General features: G+C 39.9%; 2 protein-coding genes across 8 annotated transcripts in view; both read right to left on the bottom strand.

Annotated features, from left to right (window-relative positions):
- The window catches only part of MAML2 (mastermind like transcriptional coactivator 2), a 350,749-nt gene extending 344,400 nt beyond the window's left edge, over positions 1–6,349 (bottom strand). For both annotated transcript variants that reach the window (XM_037163441.2, XM_037163440.2), the window contains exon 1: positions 4,528–6,349. In XM_037163441.2, the coding sequence (XP_037019336.2) occupies positions 4,528–5,040 (513 nt within the window). In that variant the 5' untranslated portion in view covers positions 5,041–6,349. The remainder of the gene's footprint in view (positions 1–4,527) is intronic.
- A 2,992-nt stretch (positions 6,350–9,341) lies between these two features.
- Positions 9,342–22,719, bottom strand: part of CCDC82 (coiled-coil domain containing 82) — a 31,093-nt gene continuing 17,715 nt past the window's right edge. For all 6 annotated transcript variants that reach the window (XM_037163446.2, XM_053670459.1, XM_037163443.2 and 3 more), the window contains 3 exons: positions 21,182–21,352; positions 15,299–15,484; positions 9,342–10,418 (listed from right to left, as the gene is read on the bottom strand). In XM_037163446.2, coding sequence (XP_037019341.2) covers positions 10,350–10,418; positions 15,299–15,484; positions 21,182–21,352 — 426 coding nt within the window. In that variant the 3' untranslated portion in view covers positions 9,342–10,349. The remainder of the gene's footprint in view (positions 10,419–15,298; positions 15,485–21,181; positions 21,353–22,719) is intronic.

The following is a 22,719-nucleotide window of genomic DNA, read 5'->3' on the forward strand; positions in this document are numbered from 1 at the left end:
GGGGAAGCCATACAGTACGAGACTTCACAGCTCAGAAAAATGTGATGGCCATCACGTAACAGTGACACACTTCAAAGAAAGCAGATGACTTCCAAAGACAAACACTGACCTAAACAAGCAAGACACCTTGGCTGACATAATAACATCACTTTGCTGTCGAAAAGAGCTGTCAATTTCTGAGGAAGGATTATATCAACTTCTCTCCACTTGAACTCTTTTGCCTTTGTGAGATCTTACAACTCTATTTACTTGAAGGAAATAGTAGGAAGGTCCTGGATAGATAAGAACTCTCCCTTTATAACTCTGTTCTGGAAAACAGAACAAAAATAGGTCAGTTCTTAAGGAACGGATGGCTGCATATATAAATAATGTAAACACTCCTATCGCTGTCCTGGGGAGGACATTTATCATGCAGACAATGACAGAAACCCAGACCTGGCCAATAAACTGTTCTGTTCTCAGACCCCTATTTAGAGCGTTCAAATTTTGAATTGTCGATTGGAAACTTGATTATTATCAGTTACAAATAACTGGGGAACTCTGGCAATGATTTAACTTGTTTGACTTTCTTAAGCTAACAATTAACATTTTAGACTATTGCTGACAAAATATTTAACTTTCCCATGCCATTGGTGCAAACGACTTTTCTAGTGTCCCCCAGGCGCCTGGGGGACACTCCTTTCTGAAGCTGCCCAGGTTCACACAGAGACCTATGAAGGATGTGCATTCAGAGACCCTAAACAGTTCCCCAGCACTGCCCATGTTAACGAGGGTTTTCTGGGACCTTCAGGAACACTTAAGTACACTGATAACTCAGTCTTATCTTGACAGCACTGAATTTGAAACAGCAATCCCTGTATTTACAATAAAAGCTGTTTCACCATTTCAACAGACAACTGAAAGCTTAAATGTACTTTTAATCTCTGGAAAAACGAGTATTATGATTTGTTGTTCAGTAGTTTATTATTAGTGATATTAGTAATAATGCCTTCATTTCTGCAGTGGTTTATTTTTTCCAAAGCTTGTTCAGCGGAAACACACATTCATTTGCTTCTCTCAACAACCCAGGGCAGTGTTATTGTTCTCTGAGCCTTACAGATGATTGCTAAGTAACTTGTCCTAGGTCGCCCAGCTGGTAGTGATCAAGCAGGCACAGAACGGAGGGTGCAGACTCCTCGTCTGATCTGCTTTATTTCCTCCACACTACATTAGAGAAAAGATAATCTCTAAAGCCAGAGATGACTTGGAACCACTTATCTACCCATCCTAGCAACAGTGGATGCAACAGAAAAAGAGCTTGTCTCAGGCAAAAGGGAAAGATTAATAATGCACCACGGAAGCTCTAAACCGTACTGTTCCGCGGACCAGCAATTATTCAGTTTTACAGTCCATTCAGAGACTCAAACATACTTCACCAGAAAATGATTTAGTGCCTAAAGCCTGCTCCAAGTGGTTAGAAATGCAGATCTGCTTAAAGCCTTACAATCCGGGCCCTCTAAAAGGCTCTGCTCCGACAGTCCTCGCAGCAATGGGGCTTCCCCTGAACTTGTACTTGAGCTAAATGAAGAAACTGGCTGAGTAAGGGCTGTTGAATGAGGCTCTCAGTGTGGATGGAATTAGAACTGCCTCGGAGGTAATTCTTGCATTGTTCTTGTATCTTAGGCTATTGAAAAAACTCAGGCATTATATATTTCTCGCGGTGTAACACCCCTCAGAGTCAACGCTATCCTACGGAACAGAAGTTCCCCTTTCGCCCTCATTCAAATATTCCCAATTATATACAAGGCATTGTGCTGGCAGGTAGGCAGGATACAGAGCGTCCATCTGAGGACGCAGTACGCATTTGATTTGAGATGATCAATATGCTCTGCCTTTCTCCAAAGGATGTTTATGGCCACTTATGGCATATGAATTAACTATGAAAGCGATACATTCAACATACCCAGAAAGAAAGAAATCTGGTTATGGACACAGGAACAGTACAATTAAGAAAGAATTCTGACACCCATTCTGCACAAAAGGCCTTTTTAAAATAATAGTATTTTTGAAAATAAGAGGAGCCGAGTGAAGTAGACCTGCAGGTCTAATCAGCTTGGTGAATCACTCCCAAATGCCCGGGCCTCCCTTCACACACAATGTTATCAGGTTAATACAGTACTTGCATCACCATCTCTCCAGTGCCCAGCTGAGTAACAAAGCACCAAATTTAGAAGCCAAAATGGAGAAGGGAATTTCCAATAACCAAAAGGGGAGTGGTGGGTCACCTCTTACAATCCTACACATTTTCAATGGAAACCAACCATTAGAAGGGAACTGCTCTCTGTACCCCTAACTCACAGGGCCCCTCGCATCCTCACTGCATTCAGAGAGGGCAGACTGCTGAGGGGCTGTTTCAGGTGATGGCTGGTGGTTAGGAGAGAGAACACAGATTCCCTTAGACCAGGGTGGTACAGCAGGTACCTCTGGCTTCTGCAGCAGTTGAAACCTGCAGTCGGGAAAGGCCAGACACTGTTCTCTCGCTTCCTCCCAATGTGGATATTGCTAATCATAAAGTTACCAAACCACTGAAGCTGGTTTCATTTCACCCCCCCCCCCAAAAAAAAAGGCAGCCTCATCTTACTTCCAAGCTGGGGAAAGCAAAAACCAAAAGAGCGAGGTCGTGAGCAGGCATGCCACCTTCCTTGCAAAGGCTAGGATGTGACGCCCACATCCAGTGCTGGCACCCAGAACAGAGATTGTCTTCTCCACTGAGCAGGGCCGGGCACCTTGCTCCCGCATCATCCCCAGAAACACTTACCAGGAGACTGTGAGACACACAAAACCATATTCCTGGGAGACTTGCAGGCAGATTATACATTTACTGGGGACCATCAAGGCATTTAGATACTTTTGGCTGCAGATGCCGGTGACATACACATGCATCCAAACCTCATTCTTCTCGCGATTCGTCATTTGAGTGATTCTTCACCCACCCCCTTCACCTCACCACCTCGCCTTCGCAAAACCAACTCCCCTGGCTCTCTCTCTCTCTCTCTGATGGGATTCTGGGCAAAGGTGGGGACAGGGTGGTCAGGAAAGGAACTTAGTTCTTGAAGCTCTAATATAACCCCACAAACTAATTTTATTCAAGGATAAAACAGCAAACACTCTGCAGTTTAACTGTTAGCTGTTATTTTTTATCTGGAGTCGGTGCCAGGAAGTTGCAGTTCCAGGTACCCTGAGCAAGAAGTGTGTGTGGTGGTGGTGGGCACCCTCCCAGTCCCCGGAGTTTCTGGAAACTTCATCCCCATAGACCCAGATCAGGGATAATGAGGAGCCAAAAAGAAGCATCCTAAGGACTAGTCTATAGGGCATCCTCCCCCTAGAGCTCCTTTTCAAACTCCTTTGCAGAAGTTGGACACAGTGCCCTCCTTCCTTTGGGATTTTTGAGTACTTTTCGGCTTGCCGGGCTATTTCCTGTTGCTGACTTTCATTAGGGCTGAGTTGGGCAAACCGAGCTGTGCTGTGAGCAGACACAGGACTTCAGAAGCCCCAGAACTCAGAAACGGAGGAAGCTTGCGGGCTGCTGGCTGCAGGGCAGGGCTCCACCTTCGCCCCAGAGGCCACTGGCCCCGCAGCTTCGGAGGAAGGCGGGAAGCCTGTACACGCAGGCAGGCCGTCCTCGCCTGACCAGGACTGGCATCAGGGATCAAGGGATAGTCCCTCTGGGGTGGGCTGTGTCTGTGCCTCTGAGGAAGAACTTCTAGTCAGAAACTTAATCAGAACTTTCAAGTTCGATGTCCTGTCACCAGAAGTGGCTGAAGACAAGGTACTTCCTAGGGTGATAGCATGTCAATAGCTCCTTTGTGCCTGCCCTCTTTAATGAATGCTGTAATTTGGCACTCTCTGTAGTGTCTATGAAAAGAAGCTGCTAGATGGGAGAGAGGGCTGGGGGACTCTATAGAAAATCAGGGAGTATGTCTCTTAAAAATATTCCTGCACTGGTCCGGGATATTTCCCTCCAAATTTTGTTTTTTTTTTCCTGAGGGGACATTCAGGGAACTTCTCTGTGCCGCACATCAGCAGTTGGGTTCTCTCAGCCCAAGGAGAAAGGGAAATGGGACAAGAAGGAAAAGGCTTTGACAAAGGTTACTTCGACTGTTTTCAGGCTAAAGAATGGTTTGTCGGGCCTAATTAGAGCTGGCTAGCCAAAGCAGGAGTACCCTTGAGACCTGGCCTTGCTCTGTAGCTCAGACCTCGCCGGACTGTAGCCACCTCTTCTACAAGCTGTGGACCTCAGAGATCCTCTGGAAAACTCAGGCGTCTTACCACTTAAGAAATACCCTACACGTGGAGGAAAACCCACGCAGAACTTGATAAGGAAGAGTGTATGCCACACAAATAGCACAACCAACGGCCTTCGAGGCAGTCAGGTGACATCTTGGCCCCTTTCATTGCTGTCCACTCCACATCGGGCCAAGGCGAGCTCGACCCTCACAAAAGGCCACACGGCCACAGCCAGAATCATGAGAAAACCAGGTGTCTTACCGCAATCAGGGCTGAGTTCCTCTGGTCTCCAGGGGTCGAAGCTGGTGGCTGCTGCTCTCCATCGATCCCACTACCGCCACCACTATTGCTACTGTTCAGCAGGTGCTGCTGGTGGTGATGGTGATAGTCTGGAGGGGGCGGTGGGGCTGCTGTAGCTGATGCTTGGGAAGCTATAGGCGGGGCAGCAGGGGGCGGTGGAGGGGCTGCTGTGGTGGCAGCAGCCACGGTGGCCTTGGCGTGTTTGCCAGTCTTCCTTGCCCCCTGGCCATGCTGGACGAGGCTCAGGAGCTGCAAGGTGCTCTCTCTTTCCCGGTCTGAGCTCTCAGCTCTACCACGTTCATAGCGTCCTTCGCAGCTCAAGTGGTGCTGGCGGCAGACGGCGATCCGAGCCCGGAGGCGCTCCACAATGGCACTGTGCACTCTTGGGGTGACTGAACCCCCTCCAGGGAGCCCCGCCCCAGGGGCCCCTCCTAGCCCTCCTGTGGGGGCCTGTGGGGGCGCTGTGTCCCCCATCTTGGTGGACACAATGATTGCTGCCTCTGGGATGGTGAGGTGGAAGGAGGCTACTGCTGGCTATTGCAGGAAAATCTGTTTTGACAATGTGAGCTCAGTGTTCAGGGCCACATGAATAGAGGTCTTCAGAGGTTGGGGGTGCAGTGGAGGAGGTGTGGGGGAGGGGCGTCAGTAAAAGGATGAGGAACACGAACAGAAACCAATTGCAGAGGATAAGTTGGAAACGAACCCTGATCAACTTACTCTAATTGCATTTGACAGCTCCAGAGAAGTTGGACAGAGTTGGTGGGCCCCCCCCGCCCCCACCAAGCTGACAAAAGCTACTAGGTACTGTGTCAACCTACAACGTGGGGGTTAGAGCAAGAATTCAGGGATTGTCAAGCCAGAGACAGAAAGAGCCAGGGAAGGGAATCGAGAGAGGTATTAATAGAGAGCTGGACTCCCCCTCACCTAGTTGTAACAGAAATTCTTTACAGAGATGTTTCTGTTGAGAAACGCATTGCTACCCGGTCTATGTAACCCGCAGCCTTTACTTTTCCTCAGGTTAAGAAATAAATGCTGTTTTAGAAGGTTTTTGAAGTCAGTCTTGAAAACGCAAAAAATCAAGAAAGACTGTCTTTTGGCTTTTAATTTCTCCTCCCTTTCCCTTCGCTCCGGTGTTTTCTCCTCTTTGGGGACAGTGGGATGTCTTCTCCCCAAAGAGGGAGACGGCTTCTCAATTGTTAACAATGTCAGTAACTGGACTTTTGGACCATGCTTTTCTCTTCAGCTAATCCAATCACCGGTGAAATCCTCAATTCCCTCTAAGGTTTCCTAGCCTTAAATGAAGGCAGTCTGAAGTCACTAGCCACTGAGAAAGATCCTTCAACACATTTTCCCCCTCCCGCTTACGTTTCTGTCCCTCACCCCGGCTCTATTCTAATACAGTATCAAGAGAGACAAACTCTTCCCAGAGTAATTTACAAACGATGGTCAAACTTACAAACTTCCAGCAAATTTCACCGAGTCACGTCCCGACACTTTTCTGTCCACTTTTGTACATTCCATCCCGGCCAGTGGATCTGAGGGTCTGGACTCGCAATAAGCAATGTGCTTCTATCTCTTGTATTGCTCCGTTTTATAGATGGGGGGAAAAGTAGCTTGTATTTTCCTTTCTCTTTCCCGTCTGTTGTTAGCCGCTTTGCTGACCACTGGCTCCACTGCCCCGAGTCACGGCGATACACAGGCTTTCATTGTGCTCCGATAGGAGAGGGAGAGAAAGAGAGAGAGTGAGACAGAGAGGGAGAAAGAGAGAGCCAGCAAGCTGCAGATGGGGGGGGGGGCAGGGGGGCGGAGGGGAGGGCGAGCGTATCCGGGGCTCCCTGGTGGAAGGCTGGTGCCACTGCACGAGTGAGTAATTGCAGCCAGGCACCGGGGAAAGGGGAACGCAGAGGGCCTCCCAGTGGCTAAAGAGGTAAATCCCAAAGCCTGCGCGTCTCCCCAGCGCTCACTTAGCTCAGCCGAAGCCTGCACAGAAGGGGCAAGGCGGGGGAAATCCCCCAACCTCTGCACAACCACTTCATCAGCTGTACATATTTAAGAAATCCCCAGCCAGGGAATGTATTTTCCCTTTCAGACCTACATTACGCACCTCCTGAGGATATCATTTTCATTTTTCAATATGTTGTAAATGATACCACTAAGCACCCTAGCGAGAGCTGGGTGAGCACTGAGGAAATGTTCATTAGTAGGCTGTATGAGTGTAAGCGTGTTGGGGGTGGGGAGAAGGGGGGGGGGCAGGAGAGGAAATCACATTCATAGCTCCTAAAGGGGAGGCAGGTGTCTCTGGACCTGGGTGATCACAAGTAAATCAAGAGTGATAAAATATTTTATGATGAAATTACCAATACTAGTCCTAGAAAAAGGAAGAAAGTTTTTTGTTGTTGTTGTGGTTGAAAATGTAAGATTGCCAGCGACAAAACAAATGCAAGCTCCGAGGTCTCCATGGCTACCTGGTTTACACATGTCAGGAGGGAGGAAAAATCAATGCTTAAGCAGGTGAGTTTCAAGAAGTTTTAAGAACGCGAACCAAATCGATCTCACACAGACTGATGTCCCTCATCTCCAGATGATCCTATCTTTAAGATCCCAAGATATATACTGAATTCTGCTTGCCATGATTAATTATAGAGAATAAATTAGGGGGAGCACAATATTGGGATAATCAGGTCCATTAAGTGCTGTAACTGTGTATGTCATTGGAAGTCACTGGATTGGAGGTCTCAAGCAATGGTACTTTAATTCAAACCACCTTTGGCACCTCAGTAACACAGTCCAGCTTCAAAGTGAGATATGCATAGAAATGAGTGGGTAAGATCAGTGCAAACATTTAGAGACAATTTATTTGCAATTGTAGTTCCAGATAAGCTGGCCTAACTTGTTCATTTTATTTTCCACAATCCGGGAAGGTTAGTTTGGAATTGAGGACAAGTACATTCTGATGGAACAGAACTTTTATACTTTTCATTGGAACATGCTTCTATCTGTTCCTCCCCAGACTAAGTTCCTCACCACTCATGAGGACAAAGGCATAAATATACCTTGGTTAGGTATGCAAATTTGAGAACTCTCTCAGGAGCTGTCGTTGAAAAGTGAAGGAGTTTTGATCATTTTATATTTGATTTTTTTAAAGTCGTATTTATTAGATAATACCTCTTCTATTACTATGGGTACTTTATATTCGGCAGTCATACTTGATGAGAAAAAAATGCTGTATTTAAATTTAAAACTTATTGTTCACTCTAGTCATGCAGTAGTGCAGGTTTTGATTAACATGGAGCCCTTGGCCAAATCTATTCCTAAATGATGTCAACTTTGATTTCTATGCTAGACAGGGACATCTTACAACTTGTCAAGCAAGGCTTTAATAAATTTTCATATTATATTCCAGTGTTTTAGGACCCTTCTTTATAGTGTCTTTTGTATACATTTACCCTTTATAGCCATTTAATTTCAAGCTGACATCATTATCAACTATACCTTCATTTCCATTCAAATGTTACTATTTATTTACAATCACTGTTTTAGGCACAGCCCTTAGTATAGATTTCTCTTAATATACAAACAGTCTGAAGAGATAGGTATCATGAAGCCCATTTATAAATGAGAAAACTGAAGTGCATCAAAATTAAACTACTTGCTCCAGTACATGTAACTGGGAGATAACAAACTAGGACTTAAACTCAAGACTGATTTCAAACCTATGCTTTCTTAACCACTGGGCTACAGCTTCAGTATCACAGGAAAGCCGGACTATTCCCAAAATAGCTCAAGGGCTGCAATTACATCTCAATCAACATGCTGGAGTCTAAGCAAGCCCAGTAATACCGCCAAGAAGTGAGTGCTGAATCGAACCACTCATCTGAGTATGAGAGCAGTCAAGGGAGGAAAAATTGGTCACTTTCAACTCTCCATAAAATAAAAAATATTTTCCTTGTTTTCCCCTCGTCATGGTGCTTTCCCCTCCCTTATAACCCTAAACTTTCTGTAAAGCCTCGTGCATTCTTTCAAGTATTACTTCCCTTTCACTTGTCCATTTGTCTTTCCTCATCGTTATCTCCTCCTCGTTGGAGCTACTGAACGCCAAAGCACCTAACGCTACAGCAACGAATGCCCAGATCGAAAAAGTTCACAGATGTGTGAGATTTGTAAGTTTACAATTTCTCTTTTAGTGCCATACTGACCAATGATATAGATGATGATAAAATAATACACTATGTCCTAACACCTGTAAAAGTTAGTTCTATTTTTCAACGTTATTTATTTTTACAGACTTCTTGCTTTTGGTCTCCTGACCTATACTAATTCTCATTTCCTAAAAGCCTGTCTCTTCTTCATTCTTCGGTGTTATCATGTAGGAGAGGCCTCTTACATTTTTCTCTCCAAACACCCACTGAAGAAGCTTGCTCGTTTGCAATGACCTCAGACATCAACAATAAATGCATGGACTCCTCACATGAAACATCAGCATCAGTATTTTCACCACTTTGTGAGCTTTTGCTACCTGTTTTATTTACAATAGTAGGAATAACTTCAGATAATTAGTTTTAAAATATTAATATTTGATGATTCAATAAAATGTAGTTTTTTGTGTATGCACATACATGAAGTCCAAGCAGTGTACCATATAATAGATGAAGCCAGGTTCAACCAACATTTGAAATAAGAAACAAGTACCTAAAATTCTACACTAAAATAGATGTTGCTAGAACACCAGTTTTAGGAATTAAAGGTACAGAATACACAGAGTCCATCTGTTTGCTCTGAAGCCATTTTACTTTATTATGAGACAATTTAGATGTGCAAAGCAATGCAGACGCCAAAACACATACTTTTTTATTTAGGGACTTTGTTATTATTGATTTTAGAGAGAGGAAGGGAGAGAGAAAGCACGCACGAGAGAGTGACTGACCCCTTTGCTGTTCCACTTATTTACGAATTCATTGGTTGCTTCTCGTTTGTGCCCCGACTGGGGACAGAACAACCTTGGGTATGGGGGTGATGCTCTAACCAACTGAGCTACCTGGCCAGGGTCAAAATATGCTTTTAAACTATTTTTGGATGAACCTATCTCTCTTGAGATTTTCTGATTCTAACATAAATACTTACATGGGAAAATTACTGATAAAGATAAAATACATCTTAATTATTAATATACAGACAAAATTGAACAGAAGAGGAAAACACTGTGAAGCATGAAACACATATTATGGAATTATTCCTGAAGTGAAGGTTAATACTCTGGAGGCCTGAAATCTGCTTTACTTGGAATAGGTAAACTATAGTCTGATTCTGAGCAAAGGGATTAAACTGAACAAAATATTGAGGTTTCTTCCATGGTCCACTGATTTAAATGGTAGTAGTAAAAAATATATTTGTAAAGATAGAATAATAAATCAATATAGGCAGGGATTAGCAATAAATACACGTTGATGATGGTCTAAGTACATTTTAAAAATACAATATTTTTCTATTAAAGTGACAGACATGAATGGCTATTCACATGATAATCATCTGTCATAAAGGTATTATTATATAACTTCAAAACACACTTAAAATTACTAAGCTTGTATTTTCTATGTGCAGCAGATGAAAAGTTTTATTAGACTATAGAATGCCACTTCATGGAAATTAAGGTGAACATGTTTTAAACAAGATATTTTGCCATGAAGACATACATACAATATATAAATGTCACATGATACAGAGAAACAAAAGTCATGATCTTCACATTTAGAGGAATTTATAAAATCTTCTCTGAAGGAAATGTGTTACAATTCAAACTTCTCATCTTGAAAGTAATCCGCATCATTGAGATATTCTTGAAGTTGACCATATCTCTGTGTACAATAAAAAAGCTAGTTATTTTACTCAAAGCAGTGATGATAAGCTAGGCCTTTTCAATCTACAGACACAAACAGGAACAATTTCATTTTGCGGTAATCGTAAACAAAAGTCTTTTAAAAATGAACAGGGGCTCGATTTCAAATGAGCATTTCTACCTCATATAAAACATTGGAAAAAGATCAGACTGAACATGATTATTAATTTCATAACTTTCTTGTAAATTGTATTTTTATATATTTATAGAAGTGTTGCAACTTCAATAACTTATTCAAAAATTTGTTAGTAACATATATCAAAAATTCAGCTAATGATTGGGTAAAAAAGATACATAAATTTGCTCTCCCTATCCCTCATGAGAATGGAGTTCGGAGCACACCAACGGCAACCAATAACAAATGCCATAAAGAAGTACAGACACTGTCTGGAGGCTGCAGAAGGGGGGGGTTCATGGTGAACTGAGGTAACAAGGAAAGAGTGGCATCTAAGCTGTCCTGGGAAAAAAAGATTTGTTAGGTAAAGGTTCGGTGGGGAGAGTTTTCCGTAGGACAGAACAGTCCATACAACAGCGACAAGACAAGGAAGTTTGGGATTTTACTATAATCAGGTTTTTTTAGAGGAACAGAGAGAGAGAGAAGACTGAACCAAAGCGGCTGAGGTCAGGGAATAAGGAGTATGAAGTGCTAGGTTGAGGAGTTCAGCAATAATGTGGCAGTCAGTGCAAAGTTGTTAGAGGTGTGGAGGCAGGAGACTGACATGATCCAAAATGTATTTTTTTTAAAATGGTAAAACATCCATTCTAGAAGTTTGGTAACTAGTTAGCAGTCTACTGTAATAATTTGTATAACAAGAGCCCAAATTTGAGTGACAGCAATAAAGATAGAGAGTTAAAAATAAGGTTAGAACAAGAAAGAGAGGAGTCAGGATGATTTGGAGATTTCAAAGTTGATAGAGTTTAAGTGCTCACCTCAGCTGAGGAGATTCACTGGTTTCTTAACTCCACTTCTAAACTCCGGTTCTACTCCTAATAAGGTAATGACCCTGACTTTTGTGGTGTATGGAAGGGTTTAAGAGAGTGCATTTGCCTTCCAGACAGGGCCAGGAAGCCTTCCCCCCACTTCCAAACACCTCTTACTTGATCAGCTTTTCTGGAAAGAATGAAGAACAGAAGAAACAACCTATGGACTACTTAGGGATTCTCTTGACCTAGTACCCATACAGGTTCTATTACATATAAGTACTCTAGGATTAGAAGTCTATACTTTCAAAGTGTGACTGTTTTAATGCTTTTCATATTGTTTTTCTTTATTTTTTTCTCTTATTAAATTTATTTTGGAAAATTGAGGTCTATCGGAGCTATACTAAGGAAAGGAAACTCTTGCTTTTATTACTAATAATAGCCACTCACTAATAGCCACTTACTAATTGCTAGGCCCTATATTAAATGCTTAAAAGGTGTTACTTAATCTCCGCAATCAAACCCTAATTAATATTATTTAGTTTCTATTTTACTGAAGAGAAACTTAGGCTTACAAGTGAAGAAACTCACCCCCAAGTTCTACTGCTAGAAAACATTTAAGTCCATGCCTTTGACCACTGCCATATGCCATTTCTGAGATTTAAAGGGTAGAGGCAGGGGTGCCGCTTTAGTAGGAAAAAAGAAAAACCTTTTTAAGAGAAAGTAAACTCAGAGAGAAGGCAGTGTTGCCTGGCAACTCATTCTGTCCCCCTAAAGGTTCTGCTTCTATTATTTTTCTTTATTAAAAATTTGGAGAGTTTGGGTCTTACTATGTCAAGCCCTTAGAGTGCCAGACAGACCTACTGATGAAAACTGTTGGCACTACAGGAATAGAGTATGAGAAAGAGGTCAGAACATAAAAGAAAGTTTAGAGTCCTCTACTCAGAAGGAGCAGTTAGACCTGGAAAAAGGAATGGGTTTGCCAAGGGAGAGTTTTGAGGCTGAGAAGAGGACCTAGTGCAACATTTACTTTTAAGCAGGGTCTTCACTCTTTAGTTTGCTGAGAATCACCTAAAGATTTTTATTCACTAGGTGTGTTGGGAAGCCAGGGACTGCATATTTTTCATCAACGTCTAGGTGATTCTAGGTGGTTCTGACTTAGATAGTTTAGGGCTATGTTTTGAGAAACATCAGTTTAAGGAGTGGGAGAAAAAACTTTTTCAAGTTAAAAAGGGGTGAAGAAAGAGAACAAGTGAGAAGAGTTTTGGGATGTGGCAGGATACCCAATCATAACTCAAAATTCTTTTTTAGATAACAATACTTTTGCAAAACATAAAATTTACTTTAAACACATTTATAAAACTGAAACTTGATACCTGTACAGACATATATTCGCCACTTCCTGGTGTTCATCACCCCAGCCCGACTATCCTGCTTTCAACTGCCCTGCAAACCACACCATCATATGCACCTTCTTCACGACACACAAAAGAATTTGCCAGTGGCATATAACAGTATATTTTTCAGTTCTAATTTAGAATGAAACATGTATTATATATTTATTGGCTTAATTATCATTTTATCATTTGCTCTTTTTTTGCACTCAAGTTGCTCCTAACCTTTAATGTAATTAGGTTAATAACAGATCTTCCTAGTTAACTGTTAGGAAGAGGAACAGGAAGAATAAAGTCAGTCTAGGTGGCAGGTTTTGAGGAAGAAATGCTGACCAGTCCTGAGGTGATGGAAGAAAAATGCTTGGAGGAAGAAAGAGCAGATAAAGGAAAAACCAAGGTGTGAAACAAGCTGGAGGAGGGAAGACAGGAAGAAACATTTCATGTAAGGTCAAAGGGTAGGCTGACATAATAACTGGGAGGCAAGAGCAGGAAGAGCCACAAATACACACCCATTCAATAGTATTGAGCCCTGGCATTCTAACGGGTGAGAGTAACCGTGGCCATGAAACTGCAGCCGAAGAAGAAGGCAGCAAGCATCCTCACCAGCACACACGCAGTGCCATCACTCACAGACACACACACACTGAGGAGCAGGCAGAGTGAGGCTGAAAAATGTCAAGAGCACCCGACCAATTCTGAAATCTAATCAATCATAGCACAAAAAGCTGTGTATGGGTTTACACTGGCTATAAACTTCTTTAGTTTCCAGAAAAATCTTAGAGAAGGTCTATGGACAAATGTTTTAAAGTAGGGGGATCACGAAAAGAAAATAAAGGTCTTTGATACTTTATGTGAAAAAAATGTGCACACTGTCCTAAACATGTATGATCTTGAAGCACCTTCAATGGCCAATGCTAAGTGTTATTCTTTAAGCACAATATGACACTTGGCTCCCCTATTCTTTTCCTAAGAATATATTTTTCTTTTTCCACATCTCTTCTGTTGTCACGAACCCTGTTGAGCTTTCTCTGAGGTACTTAATTTGAAAGTGGTTTTAGTTTTTTCTGCAAAATTTTACTGTTCTTCCCAGATATATTATTATATTAGACATATACACATATGTGTGTCTATGCATATATATGTTTAATATACACACAGTGATTTTCCTACACCTAGTACACAATTCTTTAAAACTATGCTGTCCCAGGTCTTTAGAGGGTTGGCAACACTTAAACGCATCAATAAAAGCACTTAAGAACTTAATGTTATCTAGGAAAATGAAGACAGGACTTACTGGATAAGTGATGGCTCCTCCCTAAGGCAAACTGAAAAGCCCAGAGACCAGGGAGGAGAAGCACAGGGAGTGAGAAGCAGAAGCAAAGGAAAAGATAAAAAGCTGAAGGGAGTAAAATGAGAGAAACAAGATTTAAGTGTCCGGAGGTGGGGAGCAGGGAAGAGCTCACTGGGCGGTGTTTTGCTGCGGGAGGGTAACTGTCGAAAGGGAAACCAATCTTGATGTCATTCTCTAGACTCGGAGACCTCTGCCGAACAGGACATGTTCTAAGAAGTTCCTGTTTTCTTGTTCTCTTTTTTCTTCTCTTTGCTCATAAGTTTCCTTCTAAGCTCTCTTCTTTCTTATTTTCCCCTTTCACAAATTCCCCTATGATCTAATAACCCAGGCAATGGATCCCAAATCAGGCTTTTTTTTTTAAGGTTAAATATACTGTTTATCTGGGTTGCCTGAAAATCTATTATACATTCTGTCTTACACATTCATGTAACTAGATATGTTTTAAAGACTTCATATTAGCATTCTTTCAGCGTATATAAACAATTCTAACAGCTATGTGAGCAGACCGGAGCTCAGGAGCTGCCAGCAGATCTTTAGGAATCCAGTGCACTCTTCGCAACCCCCACATGATCCCTGGTATCAAATTTAGTGATTAACAGGCCATGGGGGCGTCACAATCAGTGCCGCGGCCTGAAACCTCAGCCCTCCCCTTGGTCTTCGGTTACAGGGCTCGCTGCTAAGTCCCACGTCCTCAAGAAGAGGATGTGGGTAGTATCAGGGCTGGCAGCCGAGATCCTTTCCTCGGACTGGTACCAGGTGCTTCTTCTCTCTCAGGTCACAAGAACTGTGCCAAAGAATAGGAAGCAGACAAGCAGAGGTGAGTCCTGTTCTTTGTCCAAGAAAATAAGGGGACTTATAGATATGTAAGGAACACCACATTCATAAAAGTGAAAACAGAAAGTCTTCCTTAAGGGACAGTATTATTGCTGAGTAAAATTTACCTGATGAGCTGAATGAATACTTAGAACATCAGACCACCTATGTAGGGTAGGACAATGATAAGCATGAAGGGAATGGGTGAAAAAAGAGAAAATACAAAGACAGGGAGAGAAGGAGATTCTCCTTTAAGTTTTGCTGTTAGAGCAATGACTTCCAATCACTGGTATCCTTTTGCTGATCATTATTAGGCTCCAGAATCGACTGAATGAGATGGTTATGTTATATTCACCTCACCTCCTTAATCCAGCCACTCTCTTTTGACTGACTGAAAATTCTTTCGACTGTTTCTTTAACTTGTTCATCTTCAACTTCTCCCGTCTTTGCCATGGAGCAACATTCTTGGTACAGCTTGAATTTAAAATGTTTCAGTTTATGATAAATTTTGGTACGTTCGGCACAAATTCTGCCAACAATAAATACCTAGATCAAGAAATAAACATAATCTGAATGTGATGTGAATGATTTAGCAATGAGCATACACACTTTCTGGTTTTCAGATTTTGATAGTAAAATCTAATGCATTATGTATTTTTAAAAATGTTTACGCAATGATTCCATTACCGTCTCATTTATATAACCCAGTTATCAGAAATTGAGCACCTGCTATGTTTTAAGCACTGGAAATACATAAGTGAAAGATATTCTCCTACCTGTATTAGGAGAGCTTACAGTTTCGGGAGAAAAACAAATGACTATAAAACAATCTGTAAAATACTAAGCACAAGACGCTATTAAAATATAGAGGCTGGACAATTAATTGAATCCAGAGGGGAGAAAGCTCCTCAAGTAGGTGATGCTTGAACTAAGTCTTTGAAGGACAGTTTGGGAAGGAGGAGAAAAATGGCTTGTAAGACAGAGGATGGGTACACTTGGAAGCAAGAAAAGCATGCAAGCTATTATACGTTCACAGTGACTGAGTTAAAAATGCCTGGATCATGATAATTTTCAAGGTTATAAGCTAGAAAATAGCAATACTAAGTACTGGCAGTTTTTTTACTTAATACGTTTTTTCTAAAAAGTTTGTAAAGTAAAAAATAACTTCAGTCATATCTGTGCCTTTAATGAGTCTGATCTGATTATACTATATTACCATTTTATTGTTTGCAAATTAAAAATGTTAAATTCTACATTTATGTGGATTTCTAGGATTTTACAATAAATACTTTTCTAGTGAAATCAACTAACAAGAACATTTCTCTTTCAGAATAGTCTGAATATATCCTTTGTCAGCCCACCTATAGCTAGAATAGGAAGGGTGTCACTGCACTGACCTAATTAAATATAACCAACTACACCTACATTTTTTCATTCATTGCAGGAAATAAAACGAAGGGCTTCTAACATGATTAATCTTATTTTCATGGAGTAACCTTCCTAACCTGTGTATTTGTCTCTGTGTATAGATTCACTAATGGGTTAGATTTTCATGAGTTCAGTACAAGTGATACAGTAATGACATTGATCTATGTAGCTTTTATTCTACTTGACAAAGAACTGTACTGTTTTCTTGGAGCCCCACTGCAAGGGATCACACAAGTGATGAGTTCAGTAAATAATCTAAGAGTATAGTGGCAAAAATGATTAAAAGGTAAACATGATAATTGGTAACAGTCAGGTTTGATGTGTCACCCTGTGAAGACAGTATTTTGGGACAGCTTACCATCTTTTTAAAAATCCCTAAAAGCTGAAGAAAAGCATTTTCAGATTTCTGTTCACATTCTATGTAAACCTTTCTGTTTTTCAGATCATTAGAAATAATCAGGTATTACTGTACACTGCTTGCTTACTCTAAGTATCTTTTGCATTCCAATGTTATTAAGTCAGTCATATCTACTACAACAATTTACTCGCCAATGCCTTTCACTTTGAGTAAAACAGTTGCAGTGGCCACTAGGGGTACCCTTTGTTTCTCCATTTCTACCATCAAAGCTGACTGAGGGGGCAGTCTCTTATAGCTGTTTGGGATAAAATATAGGAGAATTTGATTTTAATTTCCATTATACTGTATTCAACAGAGGAATTTATCTGTACAGATTTTAAAAAAGATTTTATTAATTTATTTTTAGAGAGAGGAGAAAGGAAGGAGAGAGGGAGAGAAACATCAATGTGTGGTTGTCTCTCATGCGCCCCCTACTGGGGACCAGGCCTGCAACCCAAGCATGGCCCCTGGCTGGGAATCAAACTGGCAACCTTTTGGTTCACAGGCCAGTACTCAATCCACTGAGCCACACCAGCCAGAGTTGTAAAGAATTTTTAACTTGGGACAAAAGGGAAGGAAGAGGTGTTTAAAAATCCTTATTTAATTTCTTTCCCGATATGTAACAAAGGTATCTATTGAAAACATTAAACATTATAGTTTATTTCTTTCTGTTTCTGATTCCTACTCTCTTAGAGTAGGAATCTTAGAGTAGGAATCTACCTATACTTATGTAGGTCGATAAACCCAAAATTGCCTTTAGCATATTCTCACACTATTTTTTCCCTCAAAAGGGACCACATTTCACATGGAAGAAAGCTATTATTAATAGGGCTTTAGAAAACAGTAAATAACAGCTGTGTACTGCAAGCAGACCTCTGCCCTCCCCACACCCATTTTTAGTGTGCTGCTGCACCCTGCTAGACCTTACAAAGTAACGTAGTACAACACAGTGTGCCCTGGAGGATTCCACTTACCAAAGTACTAAAGCAAGTAAAGCTAATCTACACTGTTAAGATAGTGTCCTTAAATGTCCAGAAATGTTTTCAAGACTACTTTTAATGATCTAATTGCATTTCTAGACATTAAGGACACTATTCTAACAAGAGAGTATTAAAATCACCAGAGATAGAGATATAAGTGCTATGATGATTGTTCTCAGAGCAGATAAGTAACATATAAATGATTATATGCAGGGTAGCCCCCGGCCTGTTTCAGTGTGGCGCAGAGATGCCGAAAGGTTGGGCACCCCTAATAGTGCAACACACCCAGCCAAGGGATTCTACTCCCCGCCCCCGGCCTGTTTTTCAGCACAGACACATTATCCGCTGCTGCTGTGTCACATGCCTACCTTGTCCCATCGGACCTCAAGCACCTTGAGGAATCTGGACAGACTCTGGGAAAAATTACAAATTAATTCAAGACTGTTACTAGTCCTCCCATCTGCCTGTTAGATTTCACACCTCTCTTTCCTCCAGGAGATTTCCTTCTCATCTATGCCCACAATCTGGTGGTCTGAGGCCTCTCATCTCAGGATCCTACCCAAGACTGCTATAACTAAAATTACTTTCTCCCATTAATTCCACTCCCATCAAAGCAGCCCTTCTCTCAAAGAAGACAGTATCAGATAAGAAGAAGTTTTATCATTAAACAAATTCACTGAGAGCATTCTTTTAAAGTATTATTTGCACCTTAAAAGAAAATCCCAACTACCCCAAGGAGTCTCAATTTATGTAACTATAAGCATTAACACAAAGTGAAAATTAGTTTTCAAAATAATCTGAGTGTGGGTGCAGGGGTCTCTTTAATGCCTTTGATTAAAAACAGCTTTGTTTTTTCTCCTCTTTCCCCTTCCCCCCCTTTCCTTTCCATACATGTATTGACATGGCAGTTCAGTAGAATATAAAAGATTTTAATAAATTATTCTCCCTTTAAAAAAATTACTGAAAAAATGTAATATTAAAGAATTTCAGCCACACTATCTTAATATATCAAATAACTCATTTAATGCTTGCATATAGCTGTACATACAAATACACACATTTTTACGTAGATGCAAGGTAGTATGTACATTGATTATAATTTCACTTTTACCTAGCACTGTTTCATAACCTTCAAAATATTATTTTAGTGGTTGTATTATATTCTGTGACAGCTTATTGATAAAAATGATGATAGCTTATTAAATCCCCACTCTAATATTTTATTTGGATTATTTCCATTTTTGTACTGGATTGGCCCAAAGACACACTTTTCATGTGTCAATGTCACACTTTTCATCAGTACCAATCACCGTACTGATTTGGATATGCTGAGTATGTTGGCCATCTTCTGTGTGGTATAACTGATTGTTCTCCATAATATCTTGATTTGATCTCTATCAACTTCAATTGGTCTACCTGATGATAGACCACTGTCCAGCTAGAAATCTCTAGCATGAAACTTCGCAAATCACTTCTGATATGTTCGGTCAGTCACAGCACCTTCTCCATACACTGTGCAAACCTTTTTTGGCATTTCAATTGCGTTTTTACCTTTCTTAAAATAATAAAGCATAATATGCTAAAATGTTGCTTATTTTCCTCCATTTTCAATATTAAAATGGCTACACAACAATTCACTAATTTTGATAAGTTTTTTAAAAAAATGCATGCTGATATGACAGCTATCACAATACAAGCTAACAAAATTGTTTTGAATGAAGTTATAGACAACTAAGCACTTACTAGAGCGTTTGTACAGAAAATAAACAAATGAACTTTTTGGCCAACCCAGTATTATAACTAATGTTTCAATGAACTTCATGATTACGTCATTCGCTTTTACTGAATTACGTTGTGAAGACCAAACTTACAGGCACTGAATATGTACAGCTCTATAACTCTGGCTATACAAGTATATAGTTATCTAGTACCTAGAAAGATACATCACATCCTTTCTTTCTCTATGACTCTTTCCATGAAATTGCTAGCTTCAATGCAACCTTAACAGAATTACATTTTGTCACTTTATTTAAAAATACTTTGCTACTTGAAGAGCTATTAACTGGTATCTTTGGGTAGTTTCAGTTGTATGCCTTTAAACAGAAAATAATCATTTTCCAATATATTTGTTAACTTTTATATTTTTCTATTGTGTGACCGGTATATTAATGTTCCTTGCTTTTATTTCATGTAATCACCTATTTTATAGATATTGAAATTAACTATTTTATACAGAGTCTTTATTCCTTCACAGGAATATCAGAACTTGAGAAATAGTTTTCTAATTCATACCCCTTTTTCAAGATTAGCTGTAGACAGCAAAGACAGTGAATGTACAGCAATATTTTTATCTATACAACAGAAAATTATCCTTAAAGTATTAAATCACTTTTATTAAGAATGTAGATATCTTATCTCATAAAGCTATAAACAGTTTTAAACAATTGCAAAAGCTATATATGACTATGTTGAGAAAAGACACGTACCTTTACAGTAACTTGCCAAATAAAACACTAAAGATTACATCTGGATTCATTATCCCTCTACACACTTTCCAGAGATTCTTGCAACTCAGATTGCTCAGAGGGACCTGGTTAATTATTGCCCAATAATACTGAGGAATCATACTACCCAATCTAACAGAATTCACATAGATAGTATATTTGTATTTAAATGATTCACTGGCAGCATTTAGAGTCAACTTTGGGATTTCTAACTAGTCCCCAAAACACATACACCCTTCACAAATACAGATTCACCAGAGGGAGCTTTCAATATCAATAGTTTCATACTTATAAATGCAGTATTTTTACATAGATTAAAAAAAGAAATAGAAGTAGTCTGCATCTTCACTTTTTCTCTCTTCACATCGAACTACTTTGCTCTTGTTTATCAACATTTTTCTTCCAATATTTTCTTCAGTTTTGTCTATTCATTAAAAATTAACAGCACCTTAAGTTTGTGACAACTGTTCTAGACCGACACACTCTGATGCAGGCTAGGTTGGAGCATGGTTTTCTGTCAATTCTCCTAGTAGGATGAGTAGGCCTTTTCAATGGTTTGTGGATTGTGAATTTGGTAGATTATGCAGTTTTCCACTTAGGTCAAATTCTCCTTTGGACCCAAGCGACATCTGCTTCTTCTGCCCTCATTACCTCCCTTTTTAGCCTCATTCTGTACCCTCTCCCCCAACTCCCTTCTGTTTGGGTGAAGTGCACTTAAGAGACTGTGCATGGATTTTAGTATCTGACTGGATTAGGAGTAAATCTGCTGGTGAGACACATTTTTCACATTCAAAATTTGTACTGTCTTTCCTTGTACACTTTCCCCTTCTCCTAGTGCTTTCTCCATTTGTAAAAAATAACTTGGGGTTATTTGTGCAAGCTTAGTATTTAAAATTTCCAAATACTGAAAACTAAAAGGAGGAAAAAATAATACCTGTTTATCATGTGACATAAAATCATCCGTTTCCATAGTCCTGGTATTATACAACTGTCCCGATAAATGCACTGTGTATTTACAGTAGCGATGTAATCCACAAGCCTGGCAGGAACAATTTTCGGGATTCTTATTATGGATACTTACATTAGAATAATTTTCTACACGCTCCTGAAAACAAATAAAAATGTATGTAATTAGGCTATGAAGAATCAGAATGATGACAACAAAAAGAACCTAACCAAATGAAAAGCAACATTAGGAATCATAATAACAGGATGAAATGTAACAGCAAACACTGCTATTGAATATTTCTAATTTTAATACTGAGCACACAGTAAGTATTTGACAAGATATTTTTACATATAAAATAAATTTATAACTGAGAAATATTAAGTGGAAAAAACGAGACTAGAAAAAAGTTAGTTTCATATTCTTCATAAGTTACTACAGAGTAGTGATTTTCATAGGTTTTCTTTTCCTTCCTCTCATCTCTAGTTAGTGTTAAGAGGAATTAATTAGTTTAAAATAGGAAACAATGAGCAGCCAAAACTCAGAATATAATAAAAGATGAAATCATTTAGGTTGGTCAACAACTGAGGAAAAACAAGATCACATTCAGTCTCCATTATGGAAATTGTATCATATTGTCAACAAAATATTCCAGAAAAATTTAATTGTTGTTGGTTACTTAATAAAGCATTATGAAAATAAACAGGTTGGAACTAGGATTGCTAGATGGCCAGTATTGAAATGGACAGTGTAATTGCTGAGCTAGGAGGAGTAAACAAAGAGAAAATATTTGGCATTCACAAATAAGGTTTATTAAACTGTGTAATTACTTGTGCCTGAGTATCCTTGCTTGCTCTGCAGACCTGTTTAAGAGACTGCTGTTTAAATTAGTAGTGTAGTTAGGTTTTAGCACAATATTTGAATGGTACACAATGAAAATATTCAAGCAGGGTTACTAATCCACTTTCACATTCTATATTAAGTATCCAACAGACTGACCATTTCTACAGTGGATGATTCACATCACGGCCTTTTGTCTGCCTTTACTATTTTTTGTATTTCATGACACTTCATGACACATATCACTTACAGGCTGACTTTCAGAGCGAACAGGCAACTGACCACCTTCCCTCCAGCTTTTATATTACCCAGGGAAACACATGCTGAGTTGAAAGCTCTTTAAGCTTAGTTTCCCGAGAGACTACAAGCAGAGCACTCCTGCTGAATCACAATGAACATCTAATGTAAGTAAAAAATAAACTTTGTTGAATTAAGCTACTACAATTTTTTATGTGGGATTTTTTGTTGCATTATTTAATTTTGGCAGCATAACCTAGCTTATCCTGACCAAGATCACACTGGATCATCTATGTCTCTAAGTTTTTAAGCTCAATATATTGTTGTATCTTATAGTTATTTGAACATTGGGTTATCCAAATTCAGCATAACCTACTATAGTATGGTAAATCATAATATAGCATAATGGTATGGGCTTCAGAATCAGAGAAACCTGACGTTTCTAGGTT

This window comes from Artibeus jamaicensis, unplaced genomic scaffold (genome assembly GCF_021234435.1).
Source record: "Artibeus jamaicensis isolate MK-2021 breed Jamaican fruit bat unplaced genomic scaffold, CSHL_Jam_final contig_585, whole genome shotgun sequence".
NCBI lineage: Eukaryota > Metazoa > Chordata > Mammalia > Chiroptera > Phyllostomidae > Artibeus > Artibeus jamaicensis.